Raw genomic sequence first — 20,329 nt, 5'->3', positions numbered from 1 at the left:
CAAATGCAGTTCCTGTTTTTCTCATATATGCTCAATTCAGAGCAATACTCTTTGGTCTGGTCCTCTTTTCAGGATTATAAAATTATAATGAGTAAATGGATATTTGGAGTGAATGATATTTAGCTATATTACTTACCTTTATGTATTCTTAACTACCAACTTCTCAGTTCAGTGTCTTATATTCATTATCAACTTTGCTCTAATATCTGTTATTTTCCAAAAGCCATGAAGATTTTTCCCAATTTTTAAGTACTCCCCTACTATCTTGAGATAATTGTAGTGGTGGTAATAGTGATCATCCTTTATTGATTGTCTAGTATGTGCCAGGCACTTTAGATATATATTTTTTATTTTCAGATAGCCTTGAAAAGTAGGTATTATTCCCATTTTACCATTGAGGAAACTGAAACTCAGTTTAAATGTCTTGTCAGGGATATTAAGACATGATTTGAAACCCATGTGTGTCTGACTGCAGATCTTTATCATGCTGCAATAATGTTTCTTCCTCATGTTTTCATTTTTTTTTTTTTTTTTTTTAAATATATTTTATTGATTTTTTACAGAGAGGAAGGGAGAGAGAGATAGAGAGTTAGAAACATCGATGAGAGAGAAACACCGATCAGCTGCCTCCTGCACACCTCCCACTGGGGATATGCCCGCAACCCAGGCACATGCCCTTGACCGGAATCGAACCTGGGACCCTTCAGTCCGCAGGCCGGCGCTCCATCCACTGAGCCAAACCGGTTTCGGCAATTTTTTTTTTTAATGGACTAAATTATCTCAATATTTAATGATAGAGATCTCTGAAGAGGGCCTAATACATAGCACCCCTTTTTTCCATAACGCAGACCTGAACAAACTAAGAAATAAAACAAGGTAATGGCAGATGATGTGGTACCTTATCAACTGTGTTACTGATAAAGGCTTAGGTAGAGAACTTAATGCAAGAGCCAATGGGCCTGCTAGCCCGTCCCCAGAATTAGGTAGACTTATCTCCCCAGTCACAGGCAACACTGGGCCTGGGCAGATTCCCCAGTTTGCATGGTAGGGAGGGGCCTGCCCTTGGAGAAGCCCTGGCAAAGACAGGCTTCCTGCAGGCAACTCTCTCCGAAGGTTAGGAAAGGCGGAACCTAGTCAAGCATGCCTGGCTTATTATTCCCCCCTGTACCATTACGATAGTCCCCCTGCCTGCCCAGGGCTGCGTGAGGAAAGGGGTGGAGAGGGGTCAGGATTTACACCGCCAGGGCTTCTTCATGCAAAGAAATGTGAGGAGGAACATTTTCTCCTAACATGCCACAGGAGCCCAGAGCCATCCGATAACTTGGTATCGTTATAAATCATCATGAGCCCACACATTGATACTGTAAGCTTTGATAGAATTAGAAAATACACAAATAAAATTTTTGTTGCTTATAATTTACCTGAGGATTTCTTCTCTGCACAGATGGAACTTTCTGCTCTACAGTCCATGATGGCTGTGCAAGAGGAAGAGCTGCAGGTGCAGGCGGCTGATGTGGAGTCCCTGACCAGGAACATACAGATTAAAGAAGACCTCATAAAGGTCTCTCAAAGCTTTTTAAAGACCATTGGAAATAGCTACAACTCAGAATAGGCACCTACACACGTTCGGATGCATTGGTCCGTTGGCCAGTGCTTATTTCTCGGACACACTGCTAGAGTCTCGTGATAATGCTGTGTTCTCTTGGACTTGAATCAGAGTTGCTGTGACTCCGTTCAGAATACATCATTACCTTCCTATGGCTTATCCGTATCCCACTTGAAAGTGTAGCAGACTGTCTTAGGAGCATTTTTTCCTTTGCTGAATAGTATTTTTATTACTATTCCCATTTGTTTACTTCTAGGACCTGCAGATGCAACTGGTTGATCCTGAAGACATACCAGCTATGGACCGCCTGACTCAAGAAGTCTTACTTCTTCGGGAAAAAGTTGCTTTGGTAGAATCACAGGGTCAGGAAGCTTCAGGAAACCGAAGACAACAAGTAAGTTATTGGAATACAAACCTTATTTTCACTGAAGTAAACAGTGGAAAACCTGTCCATCTCAGTTGGCTGTGAAGGGGTCCGGGGATAGAATTTCATGGAGAATCTGTGCTCTGGAGTGTCCTGCCTTGGTCAGTGTCAGCCACCAGCGCAGAGGCCCCTTCCTTACTCTTGTAATTGTGGAGGGAGAAGCAGTTCTTTCGTCACACACCGTCAGTTGTCCCTGACCCCTAAGTCACCTCTCTCGGTTGAATCCATCTGCCTGCATGTAACCATCTTTTAAAAGTGATTAAATTTTTAAGTTTTTGTGGGGTTTTTTTTAAGGAAAGAAGAAAAACTTCTGCCTCTTCCCCAAGTTCTTTTGTAGCTTCTGCCCCATGTCTAACCTTTTTTTCAATGATAAACTTCTCAGAAGACCTACTTGCCTGTGCTGGTCTCCACTCTCATCCCTCTCACTAACCGCTCATGTCACTCCAGTCTGGCTTTTAACTCTACCAGTCTCCTTAAACAGATCTCTCTGGTCATGCACTGTCGTAGCTCGTCATCTTTATCGCACTTATCAGAGCTCACAGTGACACAGTGACAAACATGATTGATGAATGTCTTCCCCCTGACAAGATAGTAAGCTTATTCCTAGAGCAGAACCTGGCACATAAAAGGGACTCAATAAGTATTTATTGGATGAATGAAGAATACTAGGAAGTCCCATTACATGTTTCCCTCTTGCCCTTCCTCTCTTTCTCTTCCCCTCCTTTCTCTCAGCCTCTTTCCTAGGCTTCTGGCTCCTCTCTATCTTCTACTTGCTTCCATGTTTAAACACTGCCTGATAGGGTTTTAAAGAAGAAAAAATGGTAGTTCATGTGGCATTGATTTGAAAACAAATACCATGGAAAGCATAAGTAAGTAATAATATAGTGAGCTTCCTTTTAGTCAAAGTACATGCTAATGCATTCTTTTAGTCTTTCTCAGGATTAACTGGCTTCATGTCTCATTTCTCCATTTGCACATTTCTTCTACTGTTTCCTCAGCTGCTGCTGATGCTAGAAGGACTGGTAGATGAACGGAGTCGGCTCAATGAGGCCTTACAAGCAGAGCGGCAGCTCTATAGCAGTCTGGTGAAGTTCCATGCCCATCCCGACAGGTAAGAGAGTGGCTGCACTGTGTTCCCGTTTACTCTCAGTAAGTGCAGATGCGTACGATAGCGAAGAGGGGAGAACAGAAGGCAGAGACGGCTACTGGGACTGCCCAGTTTGTCATTTGTTGTGTGGATTGCTTTGAACAGAGTGTCCAATCTTAAGTCAGTCATATAGCTGTTGCAAATTTCAAATGAGAAGACCTAGCAGGTTTCTAAAATAATGCCTTGCCTCTAGTAAGCACTCCATGTATAGTCCTTTCCTTTCTCTGCTCTGTGTCCTACTAAAGACTGTTCCACTATAAGACTAAGTCTGTAATGGGAACTGATACTGTTGAGTATCATTGAAGAAAACATATTTACTGCCATGGCAATATCACCCCAGGATCACCAATAGCCATCGTGACCAGTCTTTATTCTTGTCCCTCTTGATTTGGGTCATGTATATTATATCTTTCTAGTCCATTTTATATTCTTCCCCTTTTTGTACATTTTGCCTTCCCTCCTAGCCCCCTTTTCTCTTTCCCGATTTTTATTCTTTTACTATTCCTTTATTCTTTTACTATTCAGTTTCTATTATTTTTGGATTTAATTTTTTTTTTCTACTTGAAGCAAATGAAGGAAGAGGAAAGGTAGAATAGGACCCCCTGATTGTGTTACTTTTTAAAGAATGTCTGGATCCTTAATGTCTGTGAACTGGGTTCCTTTTCAGAGCACTGTCGAGTCTGGTTAACAAACAAGAGAACAAGTATTTTACTTGACTCAATAGTGCTTCAGTTTATGTTTAGTTTTTCCTTTTTTTTTTTTTCCAGAAACTAACACTCTTAGTCAAATAATGAAATTTCTCTTATGTGCTATAGGGGTGTGAGATAAATCTCGGGAGCTATAATGTCCTGTGAGATTGGCCCAGAGCCTAGGATAAGGGACAAACTTTAAAGAAAGGAGCAGGTCTTGCTAATCTACCACAGTGGCCACAAATGCCACAACAAAGACTACATTCATTCACTGTGTCCTGGAGAAGAGTTACTTTAGACAAGCATGCCAAACTCAAAGGCTAACACAGCCGAATAAACGAGGCATGCGGCCCGCGGGCCGTGAGTTTGACATGCTTGCTTTAGAAGGTCTCATGGCATTGATGGCTCTTTGCAAGCACAGGTGGACTCATTACAGTTGATGGCTAATCCATTTTCCTTCCGTGTGGCATGTTTAATCAGCTCTGACAGAGACCAGACTCTGCAGGTGGAACTGGAAGGGGCCCAGGTGTTGCGCGGTCGGCTCGAAGAAATTCTTGGAAGAAGCCTGGAGCGCTTAAGCAGGCTGGAGACCCTGGCCGCCAATGGAGGTGGGGAACTGGAAAGTGTGCGAGTTCGTCACAAGCATGCCTTCTGAGCACTGGCGGGTCACTGCAACCAGGATGGAAAGCCTTGTTTGTACTAACCAGAGAGAGCCTGGTCTGACTGGCAGAATTCAATGGTGACTTACTAATGATAAAACTGGTACAAGTAGCATCAGCTACAAAGTGAAACTCACTTTAGTCTACCTGAACTTCACAGTACATCTCCATCTCTACATTGAATGGTGGAGGTTACAAAGTGTATTTGCACATTTTAAATCATTCCATTTTAGTTTTCCCACCCGTATCCATTCTCTTCCCCAGCGCCTCCTCCTGATTCCTTCATCCCTTCTGTGGGCCAATAAAGTTTATTCTTCCCCCACTCTCACAGTCCATTTCATATGTTCCATATCATGTCATAATGCATGCGTGTGTATTATTTTTGCCATTCAGTCAACTCCTGCTCTTTGAGGGAGAGTAATTTAAAGTTTCAAGATGAGAGAGAGAGATTTAAAGTCTATAAAAATGACTTTGCATAAGTGATATAATCCTTATCGGAAGGTAACCAAAACCAAGTCTTGTCATGGTAGACTGTATATAGCATTGGGAGGGCCACGTGAAAGAGCAGAGGCAAAGGATAGAGCGTTGATAGTAAACCTTTACCTCCGATATTGGTTCAGCATTGATTTTTTAATGACTATGAAATTAGATTAGGAGATTAAATTCCATTAAATTCTTTTTCTTTAAACCAAGGGTATGTTATTTAGTCAGATCATGACTTGAAGAAAGCTCCCAGGTCTTCTAGAGTCAGAATCCTCTATGTAAGAAGATAATTTGAAATGAACGTCCCCCATTAAACTTAGTATTTCACCAAATAAGTCATTATGGCCAGAGGAGTGTATTGCTTGTCTATTTTCAGGTGGTAGTAGCCCTGATGGAGTCCTATATTTTTCACTTCTTAGTGCTTCTCCATTTCTCCATATTAAAATAAGCAATAGGCTTCAGGCTTTGAGGTGTTTGAATAGTTTAGAAATAAGTGTCACAGATCTGTGTTTATAGGTTTCAGTCATTGTGTCGGTGCTTTCTTACAGCGACAGGATAGGTATAAGGACAGGGCCACTGGAGATTGTACTGGTTCATCGCTGGTGACAGTGTAAAAAGTAACCAGGATAACTTGGAGCTCTGTGGGTTCAAATGAGATACCTATTTTGCTGGATGGCAGTTGCTTAGATTAGAAGCTAAGATTTTGGTTTTTAAACCTGATGAGCAGGGATTGAGGCTTTCTAGCACCGTAAATGTGACTGCTCTTTGTAAACAAGGTGGAGTGCAGTGAGTGTCCTGTTTGCCCTCCATTGTTTTCCAGGACAGTTATTTCTTTCACACTCTTGTGTTGACATGGCTTGCCTGACATTCTAAATTCCTTCCAAAAGAACAGCCTAGCATTTTCTATAAAGTATTTTGCAAAGACTGATAGCCTTAATAAGCCTTCCTCTTCATGGAAGTGCTTTCCAGGTTTAGTGGCTTTGGCGGGGAAAGGAGTCATTTAAGGAAAGGAATAGGAAGTATAAGCAGAACCATCCAATCCACTTTCTTACTCTTCTAATCTTAAGAGGCCCTTCCTGCACAGAGCTTATTGTGACTTTCTGGATGTAAGGAGGTGGGTATTCGAGCAGTGAAAATGTCAGCCAACCAAAACATTTAGGAAATGTCATCTCTTAATTTTACGAATAGACCAAGGAAGCTTTCTAAGTCTCCTAAGATTCAACCTTGGGTGACTTGGGTTCTAATGATTCACAATGATTACAGGAACTTACGTTAATTACCACTGCTGCTTCTGTCAACCTTGAACAAGAGTAGGAACTTCCCTTGGGGTCTTGAACTGTTGCTAAGTGTTAGAGGAATTCAAGTTAGATGAATAATGAGAAACTCAACTTCCTATTAAAAAATTATCGGAATAGATTAGAGAGGAAAAGTGTAAGTGAATTTCTGGTCCCGATTTAGATTCCAAAAGGACAGACTAACTTGTTACTTGCCTTTTGATACTGTCTTTGGAAAACATTTTAGAAAATTCAGTGCTTTAGTGGCAGAGGATAAATTAAGAGTTTAATTTTGATACCACTGATGTGACTGAAATCAGTACTGATTTTTCTGGTAGCTGGAATGAGGCTTGCAAACAGGGCTGCCTGGAGAGAGCTCTCTGGTCGACCACTGTTGTGTGATAATTTGACATCTTTTTTTTTTTTTAATATATTTTATTAATTTTTCACAGAGAGGAAGGGAGAGAGACAGAGAGTTAGAAACATCGATGAGAGAGAAACATCGATCAGCCGTCTCCTGCACACTCCCCGCTGGGGATGTGCCCACAACCAAGGTACATGCCCTTGACCGGAATCGAACCTGGGACCTTTCAGTCCACAGGCCGACGCTCTATCCACTGAGCCAAACCGGTTTTGGCAATTTGACATCTTATTAGGGGACACAGTTCTGATGAATTTTGTCCTATAACGTACATATAGATGATACTGTGATCGACCATATCAACTAGAGTTAACATGATATAATAGCATCCATTCTCTCTTTAGAAGCACAGACCCTTTCTCTTATTAGATTGTGCTTCCTGTGTCAGGCATTTTTCAACATCACCATAATTTTAGATAAAGCATTGTGTGTTCTGCTTATGGAACTTTATGCCTGAATAAAAAAATCTTGAAAGAAAATGAATGAATTAAATTCTCCCTCAGATCATAGCTGTTTAGCCAAGTTCTAACTTCTGAAAAGACATTTTTGGGTTATTCTAATATTGTCTGCCTTTTAGTTTGATAAGGTGTACTTTTACCCTTACCCCCACTGCATTTTTCTTCCTTCGATTGTTGGCAGCAGCAATATTTTTGGTACCTCTACTTCCTTATTCATATTTTTAAATTATTTGTCAATGCTGTTATATATAGTGAGAGCTCTATTAAAGCAAGAAAATCTTGACCTGAATAGGATATTAGTTTCTAGCCACAAGACATTTTCTTAGAGGGTTCTTTAGTATATTTCACTTGCACAGTTTATGCATACATGATCTCTGTGACAAATCTTTATAAAGACCTATCACTATTATGCTTATTTATGCTCCAAATTCAGTGTCTGGTCCTGAGAAGTTTGCTTTATAGCTTCAATGCAGTTCATGAAATTGATTTCGTTTTTCTTTGTCTCCCAGTTGGACCTAGGGTTCTCTGGGTGAAGGGGGAGCAGATCAGATTATACCCAAATTGCTCCTTTCCTCGAGGAATAAAGTCTGACTAGTGTACCTAAAGTCACTTCCCTTTGGGCTGTAAGCCTTAGAGAGAACAATGCTTTATTCCTTGGCTTTCCTTGAGCTAGTGTCAGAAAACTCTAGTTCCTGTTGTTAGGGTAAAGCCATTGTTTTCTGGTTTCTGGTATTTTTATATGAAAAAGTCACAGAATCTTCACATTTGACAGCCCTGAAAAATTCAAGTTGCCTCTTCAACTCGGGCCTCAGTAGTAATTATACAGGTCAGCAGCCAGTGCCCTGCAGGGAAATGTGACACTTCCTATGAAGTTAGGAAGAAATATTGGTCCTCTGCACACAGTCCATTTTCCATCCTGTCTTGTAGAAATTGTACTGATGGTAGAATAAGTGAAATCAGCTTTCTTTTTCAGATACTAATATCCTGAGAGATGAAGCCTGCAGAGTATGTTCTCTCATTTCTCTTGGGGTTAAAGTTCAGAGAGATTTTCTTCTCCCTTTGGTGGTATATAACCATTTGTACTATAGAAAGAAGAGCTAGGAATATGGGGCTCATGAGGCAGCCAATAACAAAAAGCAAGGAGTGAGCCAATGGGACCATTCATTGGAATGATTTCTATGGGGTGACAGTTTTACACCTTTTGGAATATGATTTACGCCACCTTCTCGCTAGACATTTGGATCGATAACTTTGTTAAACCGTTTTTATTATGATTACATGGCAAGCATGTTGCTGTTAAGTAGTCTGAGTGTTGACAGAAGGTAAGTTCTCAGCCTCTTGCTATATAATCACAAGAGCCAGGATGCGTTTCCCAAGTCAAACATTGGCATTGCAATTAGCTTCCAACAAAGGATGGGAAGTGGAAGGAAAACAAACTGTAGAGCTGACAATAATAACTGTACCAGATTTCAAATAATAATTAAACTTACCAAGTGAATTACTCATTCTTTTTGCATTACTTTCCCTTTTTTCCCGTTGTTTCAAGTCAAATTCGAGAAATAAACATCTCTGTCATACTGTTTTCCTCTTGCAAAAGCTGGAAGGATAAAACGGAAAGTTCAGCAACATCAGAACATGTTTGATGTAAAATAATGTGAAGAGTAGGGGTGTTAGGTTCATGAACCAAATCAGCTTCCTGGTTCCCTTAAGGAACTCATAAATGTCTGCACATGCATGAAGTTTGCTTTCCGTAAGTAACATGTGTGCGCACCGCTTCGTTTGCCATGATCAAAGTCCTTGCTCTAAAATGCCATCCTCTCTCAAGCTGCACGTGTGTATACAGGTATGTTTTACAAATCATGAATTTGTTTCCACGAAGTAGTGACAGTTTGATAATAAAAACAGCTTTATTTTCATTGCTTAAAAGTTTGCTCCTAAGACTTTTGAGAAAAATGAAACTGCTTCAGACTATTTAAATGAAGGAGGAAGTGACATGTTAAATGACCCAGTAACTTGGCATTAGGTTATTTCCAGGTCTATTTCCCAGTCCGTGTATTTTCCTCAGGAAGGGCATTTCTTCATGGCCCTGTGCTGTGCTAACCTGTGGTAACATTTGTGCTGACGTGGAGAGTGTACTTTTTACATATAAGTATTAGAATTTCAGCCACTTGAGTTGAGACACACAAAAAAGTTGTTACTGATCAATAAAAGTATCCAAGGCCAAACAGTAACTATTAGTTTCATTTTTAAAAGGTTTAAGAAAAGAAAAAAAAGAGAGAGAAAGCTCCTGTCTTTTTTTTTCCTTATAGGAGAATCAGTCTGTTGACCATTGTACTAAAATTCCAAGTCAGAGTAAGGCTCTGGTGTGAGTGAATGAATGCCTTTGTGTTTATTTAACTAAAGGGAGGAAGAGGAAGGAACCTGAATTTTTCTTCTTTCAAAGAAGTGAGCCTAAGGGACAGCCTTGTATTTCCTGCAGATATGGAAATGGACTACTGTACCTTAAAAACCCTTTCTTGCTCTCCTCACTGAAGGAGGGAAATAGGAAGAGGGATGGAGATGTGAGGAGCCAGTTCTTATGGTGGGTGGTACTGTCCCCATAAAGGTTCCTGGAAAGCCCTGCTTCCCATGTCCTTTGCGTGGAAAGAGAGAGACCATGAGCAGGAAGAATTCCTTGACATTGTAGAAGCTTAAGCACTGAGAACAGTTGCTTTCTGAATCAAGGACAAGCTGGTAGCGACTGAAGAGAGGTTGCAGTTTAAAGACAAAGATACACCCTGAAGGGACTTGACCAAAGACAACAGTTTTCTACCTTCTTCTGTTCCAAGATCAGAATCTGTCCAGTTAAAGAACTTTATTTCTCGGCAGAAGTTTATGGAAGACTATATGAACTCTTAAAGTTTTCTTATGGTCCAGGCGGGAGTGGATGCAGGTGAAATTGTCGCGTTCGATAGGCGAGCGGTTTCCTTTGATTCTCTCATAGTGCATCATAAAACTTGAGCCTGCAGTAGCTGGTTCATGATGTGAACATGTGACTCCTCATAATGAGCCCTTGGCAGGGTGCCCAGAAGTGAAAGTGAGATGGGCCCAGAGGACCCGGCTCAGCAGCCTGGCAGCAAGGGAAGAACAGCCGGGCGCTTGGCACCGCCAACTTGTTCATGCTGTGGGGTGTTTAGCTCTTTGAATCTTCTTTCAGAATAGTCAGATGTGAGGCCCATATCCTGAGTGACCATATGGGAAAATGTTACTCTTTCTGCTGGTCCCATATAAATGGCTGGAAGGGAAATCAGTAATGACTCTAGAGTTGGGGGAAACTGGTTGTGTGCAACCCGTTTGGGCTCCTTACTGCAGAATTAAAATAACACTTCATGGCTTTCCTCTAAGGCTTATTCGTGCCTGATGGAGTGTGAGGGCAGCTAGAATTTGATGATGATGAACCCAGTGTGTGAAGCACCTATCACTCAAAAGAGCTCATTCTATTTACTTAAAACTGTGTTCTTTCAACGGTTCTGGGAAGCAGGGAGAACCAAGTGTGATTTCCAGCCTCTTGTTTGGGGAAACACACAGACATGCAATAGACTCAATCCAGATCCAGTTAATCACAGGTATAAAGTTTCCCTCTGCTGGTTACCTACCCTTGGGCCACTTTAGTTTACCAACAATAATAAGACAATAATGTTTAAGGGCAATGTTTAGTGGTACACACCATATGCCAAGCACCGTTCTAAGCACTTTCAAAAGCAGCAAACCCTTTAAAAGTGCACAACTAGGGAGTGGGTGTCATTATTAACCCTAGTTAATAGGGTTAACTGCTGAGATAATTGAGATACGGAAAGGCTGTGACTTGCCTGAAGTCATATAACTAATGACAGAAGCAGAAATCTAACCTAGACATTCTGGCTCCAGAGCCCCTGTTCTTAATAATTATAGCCATCTGCTATTTAAAAAGCACCACAAATGCATGAGTTTTTGCCTCATTGATAACATATATATATATATATATATATATATATATGCATAATAATTAAAATTTTGCCAAGGATTGTATAGTATTTTAGAGGTTTGCTTTATTTCTGTGTACTTATCAGATCGCTGGCAGAAAATAATTTTCTAAATCTAAAAAGGGAAGGTTTTGGTAACACTTCAGTATGTGTGTTTCAGAGCCTAGAAACTTGCAGGAATCACAACTTGAGAACTATTATTGAAGCCTCAACAGTTTTTAATAAAAATTTCAATCTAACATAAAACTTAACCCTGGAGAAGGAGAAGCAAGTTAAATCTGAATGAACAGATTCTTAGCTTTCAGAGATTCTAAAGGTGACAGACTATTTTATTTCACATTCATGAGAAATAAGTAGTAGGCTTAGTAATACAAAACATAGCACCTTTAAATTAGAAATTTAAAGTATTCCAAGTTAGTTTTGAAGATAGTGTTTTGTTGCCTTGTAAAAGCTTAGAAAGTGGTATTTTGCACAAAAGAAGTTCTTTTATTGTCATTTAAAAAAAAAAAACAAAAAAAACCGCAAAACCAGAAGGTAACAGAAAGAGGGATGTCTAATGTGTAAAACATGTAGGACCTTGTGTGGGATAACATTCATCCCAATATTCTCTATAATTTTTTTTATTCCACCCCACTCTAACACTAAAAAGCTTTCTGCATTCTAATCCAAGTTGGTGAAAGGCTGAGCAGCACTTAACACTGTCCTGGAGGAAATACAGGGACTATAAACTAGCTTAAAAATAAATAAATACATACATAAATAAATAAACATTAAGGAAAGTAAAACCCCTGTGTAGTGGAGTGCTGGGATGAAATGGGCGTTCTTGCTTGGTCTCCCTTTAATTCCTAATGAGTTCAAACCCATGGTATCCTGCTCCCGAGTGAATTAAAGAGACAGCTTTATCTAGAAAGGTGGATGTGGCATCAGGAAGGTGGCAGAGGTAAGTGGAGGACAGAAAGTTAGACAAAAACTTTCAAAACCAGTGACAACCACCTATTCTGATTCCCCACTAAACCTTACTCCTGAAACCTAGTCTGGAATCATCTTGGGATGTAAGCCCAGAATGGCTACATAACTCACCAAAAATGGTGTGGGGATGAGGATCCTGACCTCACAGAGCTGAGCTTTCTTCAGTCACAGAGTCATTCTCTAGCCCAATGCCCAACAGTAGGAACCATGAAAAGTGTGTTTTCTTAATCTGCCACTGAGTGGGGCAATTCACTTTTCTTGGCAGGAGAAAATAAAGATTCTGATTTGTACTGTTGTACAGAAAAAAAAAATTGATAGTAAGCATAATACAGGATGTCCCAAAAAAATGTATACACACTTTAACAGCTGGTAGCTCAATTTTTTAAAATGTATTTTAAGATTATTCAAAGTATGTGTGTACATTTTTTGGGGGACACCCTATATATGGTACAGATGTCCTCAAGTGATTTAGCATCCTGGATTCAGTGAATTTCCAAAACAGCCAAAGCTTAGGGAGTGTGTTCATTCACTCTACACATCCTGAACCAGATGTTCTGGGGCTGGTTTAAAAGATTAAGTAATGGGAATGCCTATTGTGCACTGTCCGCCAGGGGACTCCAAAGATGTTGAGTGGTAGAGGTCCCTTGTAAGTACGGCTTTATTGAACAGGTACTGCCTTGATCCAAAGATAACACAACATGCACGGTGAAGATCAGTGAGTGAATCCTAAGATGAAGCTGTTAGAACAACATGCCTACTCCCTTTTTGTACTTTAATGAGATTGGCCCAGACCATTGCAAACATCTGGCACGAACTTGCAGATGCCGGGATGGAATGCGGGCGTGACCCTCCCCATTCACCTCCTCTGCAGATGGTACTGAATGCTCGTTATTCATGCAAGGCCTTTCATCCAGGGATGTCTGAGCTCAGAAGCAGGGTCTTGAGCCTTGAAGAAACAAAGGTACAGATCTGACTTGCCATTAGAAGGAACAGTGAGCTGCCTCATAAAGTTCAGACACTTGTCTTCTTGTCAGAACCTTGGATACGCCACCTAATCTCTCCGAGGCCCAGGTTACTACTCAGAGGTCAGAAGAGTTTTGACCAGGTTGGTTGCCAAGGTCAGGGTCACAACTAGATCTCTAGGTTCTCTAACTTGGGCGGGTTCTGTAAGACCCAGAGAGAGTCAAGGTAGATTTTCTTTGGTGTTCAAATGAATTAATCACTATAAATTCCTACACTTTTCAGAAGAAATCTGTAATGTGGGCCATAGGCCTTAATCTGAAAATGGATGGATAGACAGTCTTATTCTAACATGTGAAGAGGAAGAAATGTCCTAGGTTTGTACTGTCCAATGTGACAGCCACTAGCTACATGTTTGAATTTTAATTTAAGTTAAGCTATTTTAAATTAAAATTTCAGTTCCTCAGTCACACTAGCCATATTTCCAGTGCTCAGTAGGCACTCACATGTGACCAGTGTCTACCGTGTTGGGCAGTGCATAGAGTTGCAGAAAGTCTATTGCTCAGCACAGCTCTAGACCTTTGCCCAGACCACCAACTGCAGCTCCTTGTCCCTTAGTTCAGGGCATAGATGCTTGTGCCCTAGGGAACCATGTCCATCTTTGGGGAATGAAAATATGGATTAAATCCCATTTGGAAAAAGCAGTGCAAGAACCCTTCAGGCAATGGATGTTAGCATTGAGCAAGAGTCTGAGACATGGGATGGGGGGTGTTAAAGAATTAAGAAATACTTGTGCCTTGGGCCTTGACTAGACCTGAGCTTCTGTAGGACACAGGGCCCCTAGAGGAGGCTTCCTCAGAGAGAGTGTCACCCCATGCACAGCTGATCCCAGTGATGGAAAAGTATGAGAGGAGCAGGACTGCCCTAGTCCCCAGAAAATCAGGGACCCTGTCCACACTCAGTGGTGGGGAAAAGGGTAGTCATGCTGGGCCCATGTTACAGAAGAGAAACTTGTTGCATAGCCAGTCAGAGGCAGAACTGGGGCAGGCGGAGAGGGAGGGGGGAGGTTGTAATTCAGACTTTCTGGAAATTAGTGAAAGGGTAACCACCCTGACAGTGGGCTCCTTAGGTACGGGTCTGTGCAATCAAAGCCAGCTTATGTTTTGAGGCATAAGCTTGAATGTTAGTAAGAAAATACCAGTGATATAGTGAGAAGGCTTTTCTACAGATTTGGCACGTTGGTTCTGCCTTTCCTGTCAGCCCTGCTGGCTAGGGACCCATGCGTATGGGGAAGGGAAGAAATCAGAGGCAGATGGCAAAAGGAGTGACATTTTAGCTGCCGTCTGGAAGCCACCTGTGAAGGGAATCACCTTTCTCTTTTGGACTTATTTCCAGGTGCAGCTGCAGGGGATGACACCGAAGATGCGAGCACCGAGTTCACTGACAGCATTGAGGAAGAGGCTGCACACAACAGCCACCAGCAAGTAAGTCTGAGTCAGGTTCTGGGTCCCAGGGTGGAAGACTCATAACTCTTTGGGGTCTGGTGCTTTCCTGCAGCTCTTGTGGACCGAGAGTGAGAAGCTATCTTTTTATATAAACCACTTCCCAGTCTTCTCCCTGCCCTCCCTGAGCTTCCCAGCCACTTTGCCAACCTCTATCTTCACTCCATTTTTCTCTCCAATACACTCTTTCGTTTTTACTCCTTCTGTCTCTTATCCCTGCTCTCTCTGCCCCTTCACCGGCCTTTGTCCCTATGTACCATCTATAGCTGTAGCTCCAGGAGAATTTTTACTTATAACAAGACCACAGACACTTTTCCTCTTGGGCTTTTGTAACTGAAACACACCACTGAAGACAGAGAGTCAAAGAAGGGCTACTTGGGGAGGTGGCAGGGCCTGCGACCTGCTTTGGGAGAGCGCTCTTTGAGAAAGTCTAAGAGGATTGAATCATTCTCAGTGAAATCTCATCTTACAAAAGAAAACTTTGTTGGGAAATCTGACAAACCACCCAGGTCACGGCACATCAGTGACCAAGAGATGGCACTTCAAGAGCAAGCCCCTGTCAAACCTGAACTTGAAACCCAAGGCTGAAACACTGTTCTCAACAACCATCAATGATGAAATAACCAGCATATTCTCAAGCTCAAGAATTTAATGGCCTGGACCTCAGAGATTAAGTCACCAGTAGTGATCCCTAGCACTCCTTTGTGTCTCCATCTTGCCCAGTGACATTTAGCCATCGCATCTCCTACATGGACCATGCCTGTGACTTAAGGAGAAAGTGGATTTTTGGTATCTGTCCTTCTTGCAGAAGCAGCTGGGTATTTCCAGTGATAACTTTCTTGGGGGTATTAGGAAAACTATAGGGGAAATGAGGCTTTCTGAGTCTGCCTGTACATCTGCACAAGAAAAAGAGGAGACATCTAATAAACCAACAAGAAGAGCCCAAGAGAGCATTCCCCAACTCTCATAGGATTTGGCACAGTCTTTGGTTCTTGACATGAGTAGTTGTCTGGAATATCTCAAGTCCTCAACACAGATTATTTACCTTCTATCAAGATCCTCTCTTTATTGCTCTAGACATACCTGACCCTTACTTTCCCCTTGAGTTTCTGCATGAGCTCTACTTACCATTTTACTTTAACAGCTTCTTCTGAGTCCTCCTAGCCAATGCTTGTAACTTTACTTATGTACCCCACGGCCCCTTTGCACTGGTCCCTCTGCCTTTCACTTCCTGATTTCACTGAGGACTCCGGGTGAGCGAGAGGGATCTTCAGGATGACCAAAGGTTCACCCTAAGACATATTGGGATGTCAGCAGGTTATTGCTACTGTGGGAAGGATTGACTTTAGAATAAATGAACAAGAGACACATAAGACAAGAGCCAGGTTCTGAGAAGTCCTTCATTCTAATTCTCAGTTATAGGCAAACTGTTTAGTAAAGTCATTTCTTCCTTAACCTTCTTTCCTATAGTCTGCATGGAGACAATGACCAGAGCACATTTTGAGAAGGTCAGTTCAACCCTGAAGTAAACCTTTACACTGGGGCATTTGTATTTTTCTTGCAACATCTTCCATATTACTTGACATAGGAGATAATAAATTATGGGTTAAAAAATCTTTGGATTGGGGCTTGACTCATGATTGACAAAGTATATACCTATTGGATGAAGGATATCTTGCGTCAGCACCATTTTGCTTTCCATCGCCTTTTCTTGAAACTCTAATCTTCAGTTTTGGGTAAGAGGTGTGTGAAATCATTGTCAATTTACTTCAACTTTTCTGGAGCTTGAGGGTGTGACTCTTCTGCCACAAATTAAATAAAGCTTGTTTTGCCATAACTGTTTTGTGTCCAGATTCTCACAAATGTGTTTGCTTGTATCCAGGGAAATAGTCCGTTGAGATTAGGTTCTGAGCTTCTTTTAGTTGTGTCCTTAGAAGGTTGGCTTTGGTCTCGGCACAAAGCTCCCTTCCTACCTCAGGCATACACACAAGTCCCCTAACAAACACACCCACCTTTGTGTTTCTTCCAAGGCAAGAACCACCTTTAGGCTACAGCAAGTAGCTTTATCCAGTATGAACTCACCCACCTCAGGAAGTCTCAGGTCCAGCCATGGTGGTAATTTCGTGTCTCAATCAAATGTAAAATCTACAATAAATACCTAGGAAATTCCTGGGAAAGAAACTAGCATAAGCAATTATTATCTTTCTTCTTTGAACTTTTGCAATGGAAAAAAGTTCATCAAGAATCAAGATTAAAATCAAAGGAGAGAGAAATGAGCAGACTTAGTGTGATGAACTTGAGAAAAGAGTAGTTTTAATGCCCCTAATGCTATCAGAGAACTGATTTACATTATGAAAGATGTGAAGCAATAGGGTAAAAGCAGCACAACTCTCTTCAAACAAGAGATCAGAGCTGCATGTAGACCTGCATGGGGTTAATGGAAATCCAGCTCACAAAAAAGTTGAGTTATACCCTGACGTAATAGAACAGATGAATTAGAAAATGGGGGGAGGGGGGTGAGAGAAAAAAGCTATAAGAGATACAATTAACAATAGACTTAAAATATTTATACTACCACCACACATACTTGGGGTTTTATTGGGGGAGGGAGGAAATATTAACTTTCATGCATTTGTATTTAAAATTTAAAGACAAATTAGCCAAAGTAAGCTCCCTTTGACCTGAAAATATGAAACCCAGATCATCCTGGGAACAAATCAGATCTCTCTTTTCTCATTTTATAGTGGGAAATTAGACCAGATGGACTTTATGGCCCCTTTTAGTGTTAATATTCCATGGGTCTTAATTTTGTATTTAAATAAAATGGGTATATTTAAATCAATAGAAAAATATATACACCCAGAAGGTACATTAAAAAATTGGTGGCTATCATTAAAGTCAGACATTATTTTTAAGCAGAAGGAACCTTTAAGATTTAGAAAAGAACAAATGTTGCCCTAGCTTGTTTGGCTCGGTGGGTAGAGCTCTGGCCTGTGGACTGAAGGGTCCTGGGTTCAGTTCTGGTCAAGGGCACATGCCTGTATCATGGGCTTGATCCCCAGTAGGGGGCGTGCAGGAGGCAGCCGATCAATGATTCTCATCATTGATGATTCTACCTCTCTCTCCCTCTCCCTTCCTCTCTGAAATCAATTAAAAAGAAAGAAAACAAATGTTTCACCCATATTAAAAGCTGATGCAACATTCAGTTAGTTGCAAAGAGTTTACATAAAAAGATATCACATAGTTTGAATGAGGGATGAGGTTATAAACTTTCAAACGTGGTTTTATCCAGTCCCCCTTCCTTTATTTTGTCCCAGGTGCCTTGTGGCACATGCAGGGGTGGCCACCAGTCTCACCCAGTTTGGCAGCAGAGGCATTGAGTCAGACATCCCAGAACTTCACAAATCTCAGGCTCACAATCCCAGGGGGGATTGGATGCCTAGGAAATGAGCAATTGTGTTTTTGCTCATCTCTTTCATCTTCGACATGGATGTACATCTCTTCACAATCCCAACTGCTATGCTCCTAATCACCATTGCACATATATATCATGAGTCAACCCCACCACATACCTGCAGCCTAACTTACTATGCTCTGTCATGGAGTCAAAAGCAAAGGTCAATGGCTTTGTGCCAAGCCGAGCAGCTCTATCGATCATCGATCTATTTACACTCCTCTGGACTCTGTTCTGTTCAACATATTTGTGACCTGAATGAAGGAATAAAGCATTTAATTAATTCTGCAACGTATCCCCAATCACAACCCCACTGTATGGCCACTATATGGTTATGCACATAAATATATTAATGACTTTGATCATTGGGAAATGATTTTGTACAGCCAGAATGAAGTTATAAGTGACAAGTACAATTTATAGAGACAAGTCATATTTATAGAGATACAAGATGACAAATAACATGACCGAAAAATAGCTATGGGGAGAGGTGGGAAATTGGGAGGTCAAAATTGAGAGGAAACAGAAGTCAAGAAGATATTGAGATATATGATTAAGACTGGACCTCCAGGCAAATTCTTGTACTAAAATAATTAGTCATAAACTAAGTTGATTATCATACTCAAATTTGTTTTCTACACTTTTAAATGCATGGAGGGGGGGAACTGGAGAGGAGCCCAAGATGAAAATTAAGGAAGTCTAAAAGTTAAAAATTCTCATTTGAGGGAAAACCATCCAATCCACTTTAGTTGAAACATTGAGGAGTAATGTCAAGAGTATCCTAAAAGAAAGGGGAGATGGGGAGTTGGGAAGTTGTTTCCGATTAGATTTGCAGAGAGAGTTTCACCCGCAGCATCAGCACAAGGTGATTAACCAACAAGTGAACTTAGCTGCTGGCAGGTGGCCTCACTGTAGCTTCTCAGTACTTGTGGAGTGTGGTTCTCCAGCAGCCAGTGAAACTCAGCTTGTTGTATCTTACCTGCAGCCCCATCCACATTCTGATTCTGTCACTGACTCCTGACTGGCCAGCACCCTGAGCCCTCCATCTTGATCATCCTCTTTGGAGTCTGAGTTACAGGCACAGTCTGAGGATTTGAGAGCTGGTGTCTCGAGCCTTGATCTTCTCAGTCACAGACTCCAGGGTCATGGAGCTGATGAAACTTCCTGCCTTGTGGGAAGATTCAGGGGACTCAGCCCCCACAGGAGGGAAATCACAGCACACATACTTTCCAGTCCTATTTAAACCTCATTTGTTCGAATTTTTATTTATTTATTATATGCTTTTGTGTTTTTGTTTTTCTCACCCAACTCTGGGATCTCCTCTTCCTGCCCATGGCAACAATTCTCCCTGCTCCCTGGGTGTGCCCTCCCCACCCAAACCAGTCTCCAGGGCCCTTCTGGCTGAGGAAGACCTTGGAGGGCGCTCACTTTAGGTCTGCCTTTTTTTGTTCCCATTCGAGGCTGCCCTTGAGATCTGATGTTCCTCTTGGATCCTCTTTAATGGCCTGACTTCTTTAAATCATGATTTTTCTTTCAGCTCATCAAAGTGGCTTTGGAGAAGAGTCTGGCAGCTGTGGAGAGTCAGAACATGTCTCTCTGCCCTCCGTCCCCGACAGGAGGGGGGAGTAACAGGGTTCTTCAGGAGGAAATGCTCCACCTGAGAGCTGAGGTCCACCAGCATCTCGAGGAGAAGAGGAAAGCTGAGGGGGAACTGAAGGAGCTGAAGGCTCAAATCGAGGAAGCAGGATTCTCCTCTGTGGCCCACATCAGGTAGGACAACCCCCAGACTGGGGAGCCTGCCAATGGAGAGGCCACCATAACTGAGGGACTTGCCTTGCTGCAGACAAGGCATCTGCCCCTGCCATGGGGCTTCTTGGTCCCCATCCCAGGCTCCATGCGTTTATGTTTCTACACGTCCTTTAGAGAAAAGTGCATAATACTGGATAATGGTGATTTCTTCCCTTGATTCTACTTGTTAAAATATGTTTTACTGCCCTAGCTGGTTTGGTTCTGTAGATAGAGTGTCAGCCTGAGGACAGAAGCATCCCAGGTTGAGTTCCAGTCAAGGGCACATGCCTGGGTTGCAGGCTCGATCCCCAGTAGGGGTTGTGCGGGAGGCAGCCAATCAATGATTCTCATCATTGATGTTTCTATCTCTTCCTCCCTCTCCCTTGCTCTCTGAAATCAATAAAATATATTAAAATATACATATATATATGTTTTACTTAAACTCTGTTATATGTAAACTTAGTTGAGCTGTCATAGGTAAGAACAGTATATCT

The 20,329-nt window shown here is 41.7% G+C and overlaps 1 protein-coding gene across 5 annotated transcripts in view; it reads left to right on the top strand.

Moving 5' to 3' along the window:
* Positions 1–20,329, top strand: part of LOC308533919 (myomegalin) — a 140,503-nt gene that overhangs the window by 88,704 nt on the left and 31,470 nt on the right. For 4 of the 5 annotated variants that reach the window (XM_081112144.1, XM_081112148.1, XM_081112147.1 and 1 more), the window contains 6 exons: positions 1,445–1,561; positions 1,863–2,000; positions 3,029–3,141; positions 4,347–4,474; positions 14,487–14,575; positions 19,585–19,817. In XM_081112144.1, the coding sequence (XP_080968270.1) occupies positions 1,445–1,561; positions 1,863–2,000; positions 3,029–3,141; positions 4,347–4,474; positions 14,487–14,575; positions 19,585–19,817 (818 nt within the window). Of the gene's footprint in view, positions 1–1,444; positions 1,562–1,862; positions 2,001–3,028; positions 3,142–4,346; positions 4,475–14,486; positions 14,576–16,063; positions 16,434–19,584; positions 19,818–20,329 lie in introns of those variants that run through there. The other variant, XM_081112145.1, reaches the window with a different exon arrangement.

This window comes from Myotis nattereri (genome assembly GCF_964212035.1).
Source record: "Myotis nattereri genome assembly, chromosome: 18".
NCBI lineage: Eukaryota > Metazoa > Chordata > Mammalia > Chiroptera > Vespertilionidae > Myotis > Myotis nattereri.
Note: the sequence above shows the minus strand (reverse complement) of the source record. Positions and strands in the feature narration are given on the sequence as shown.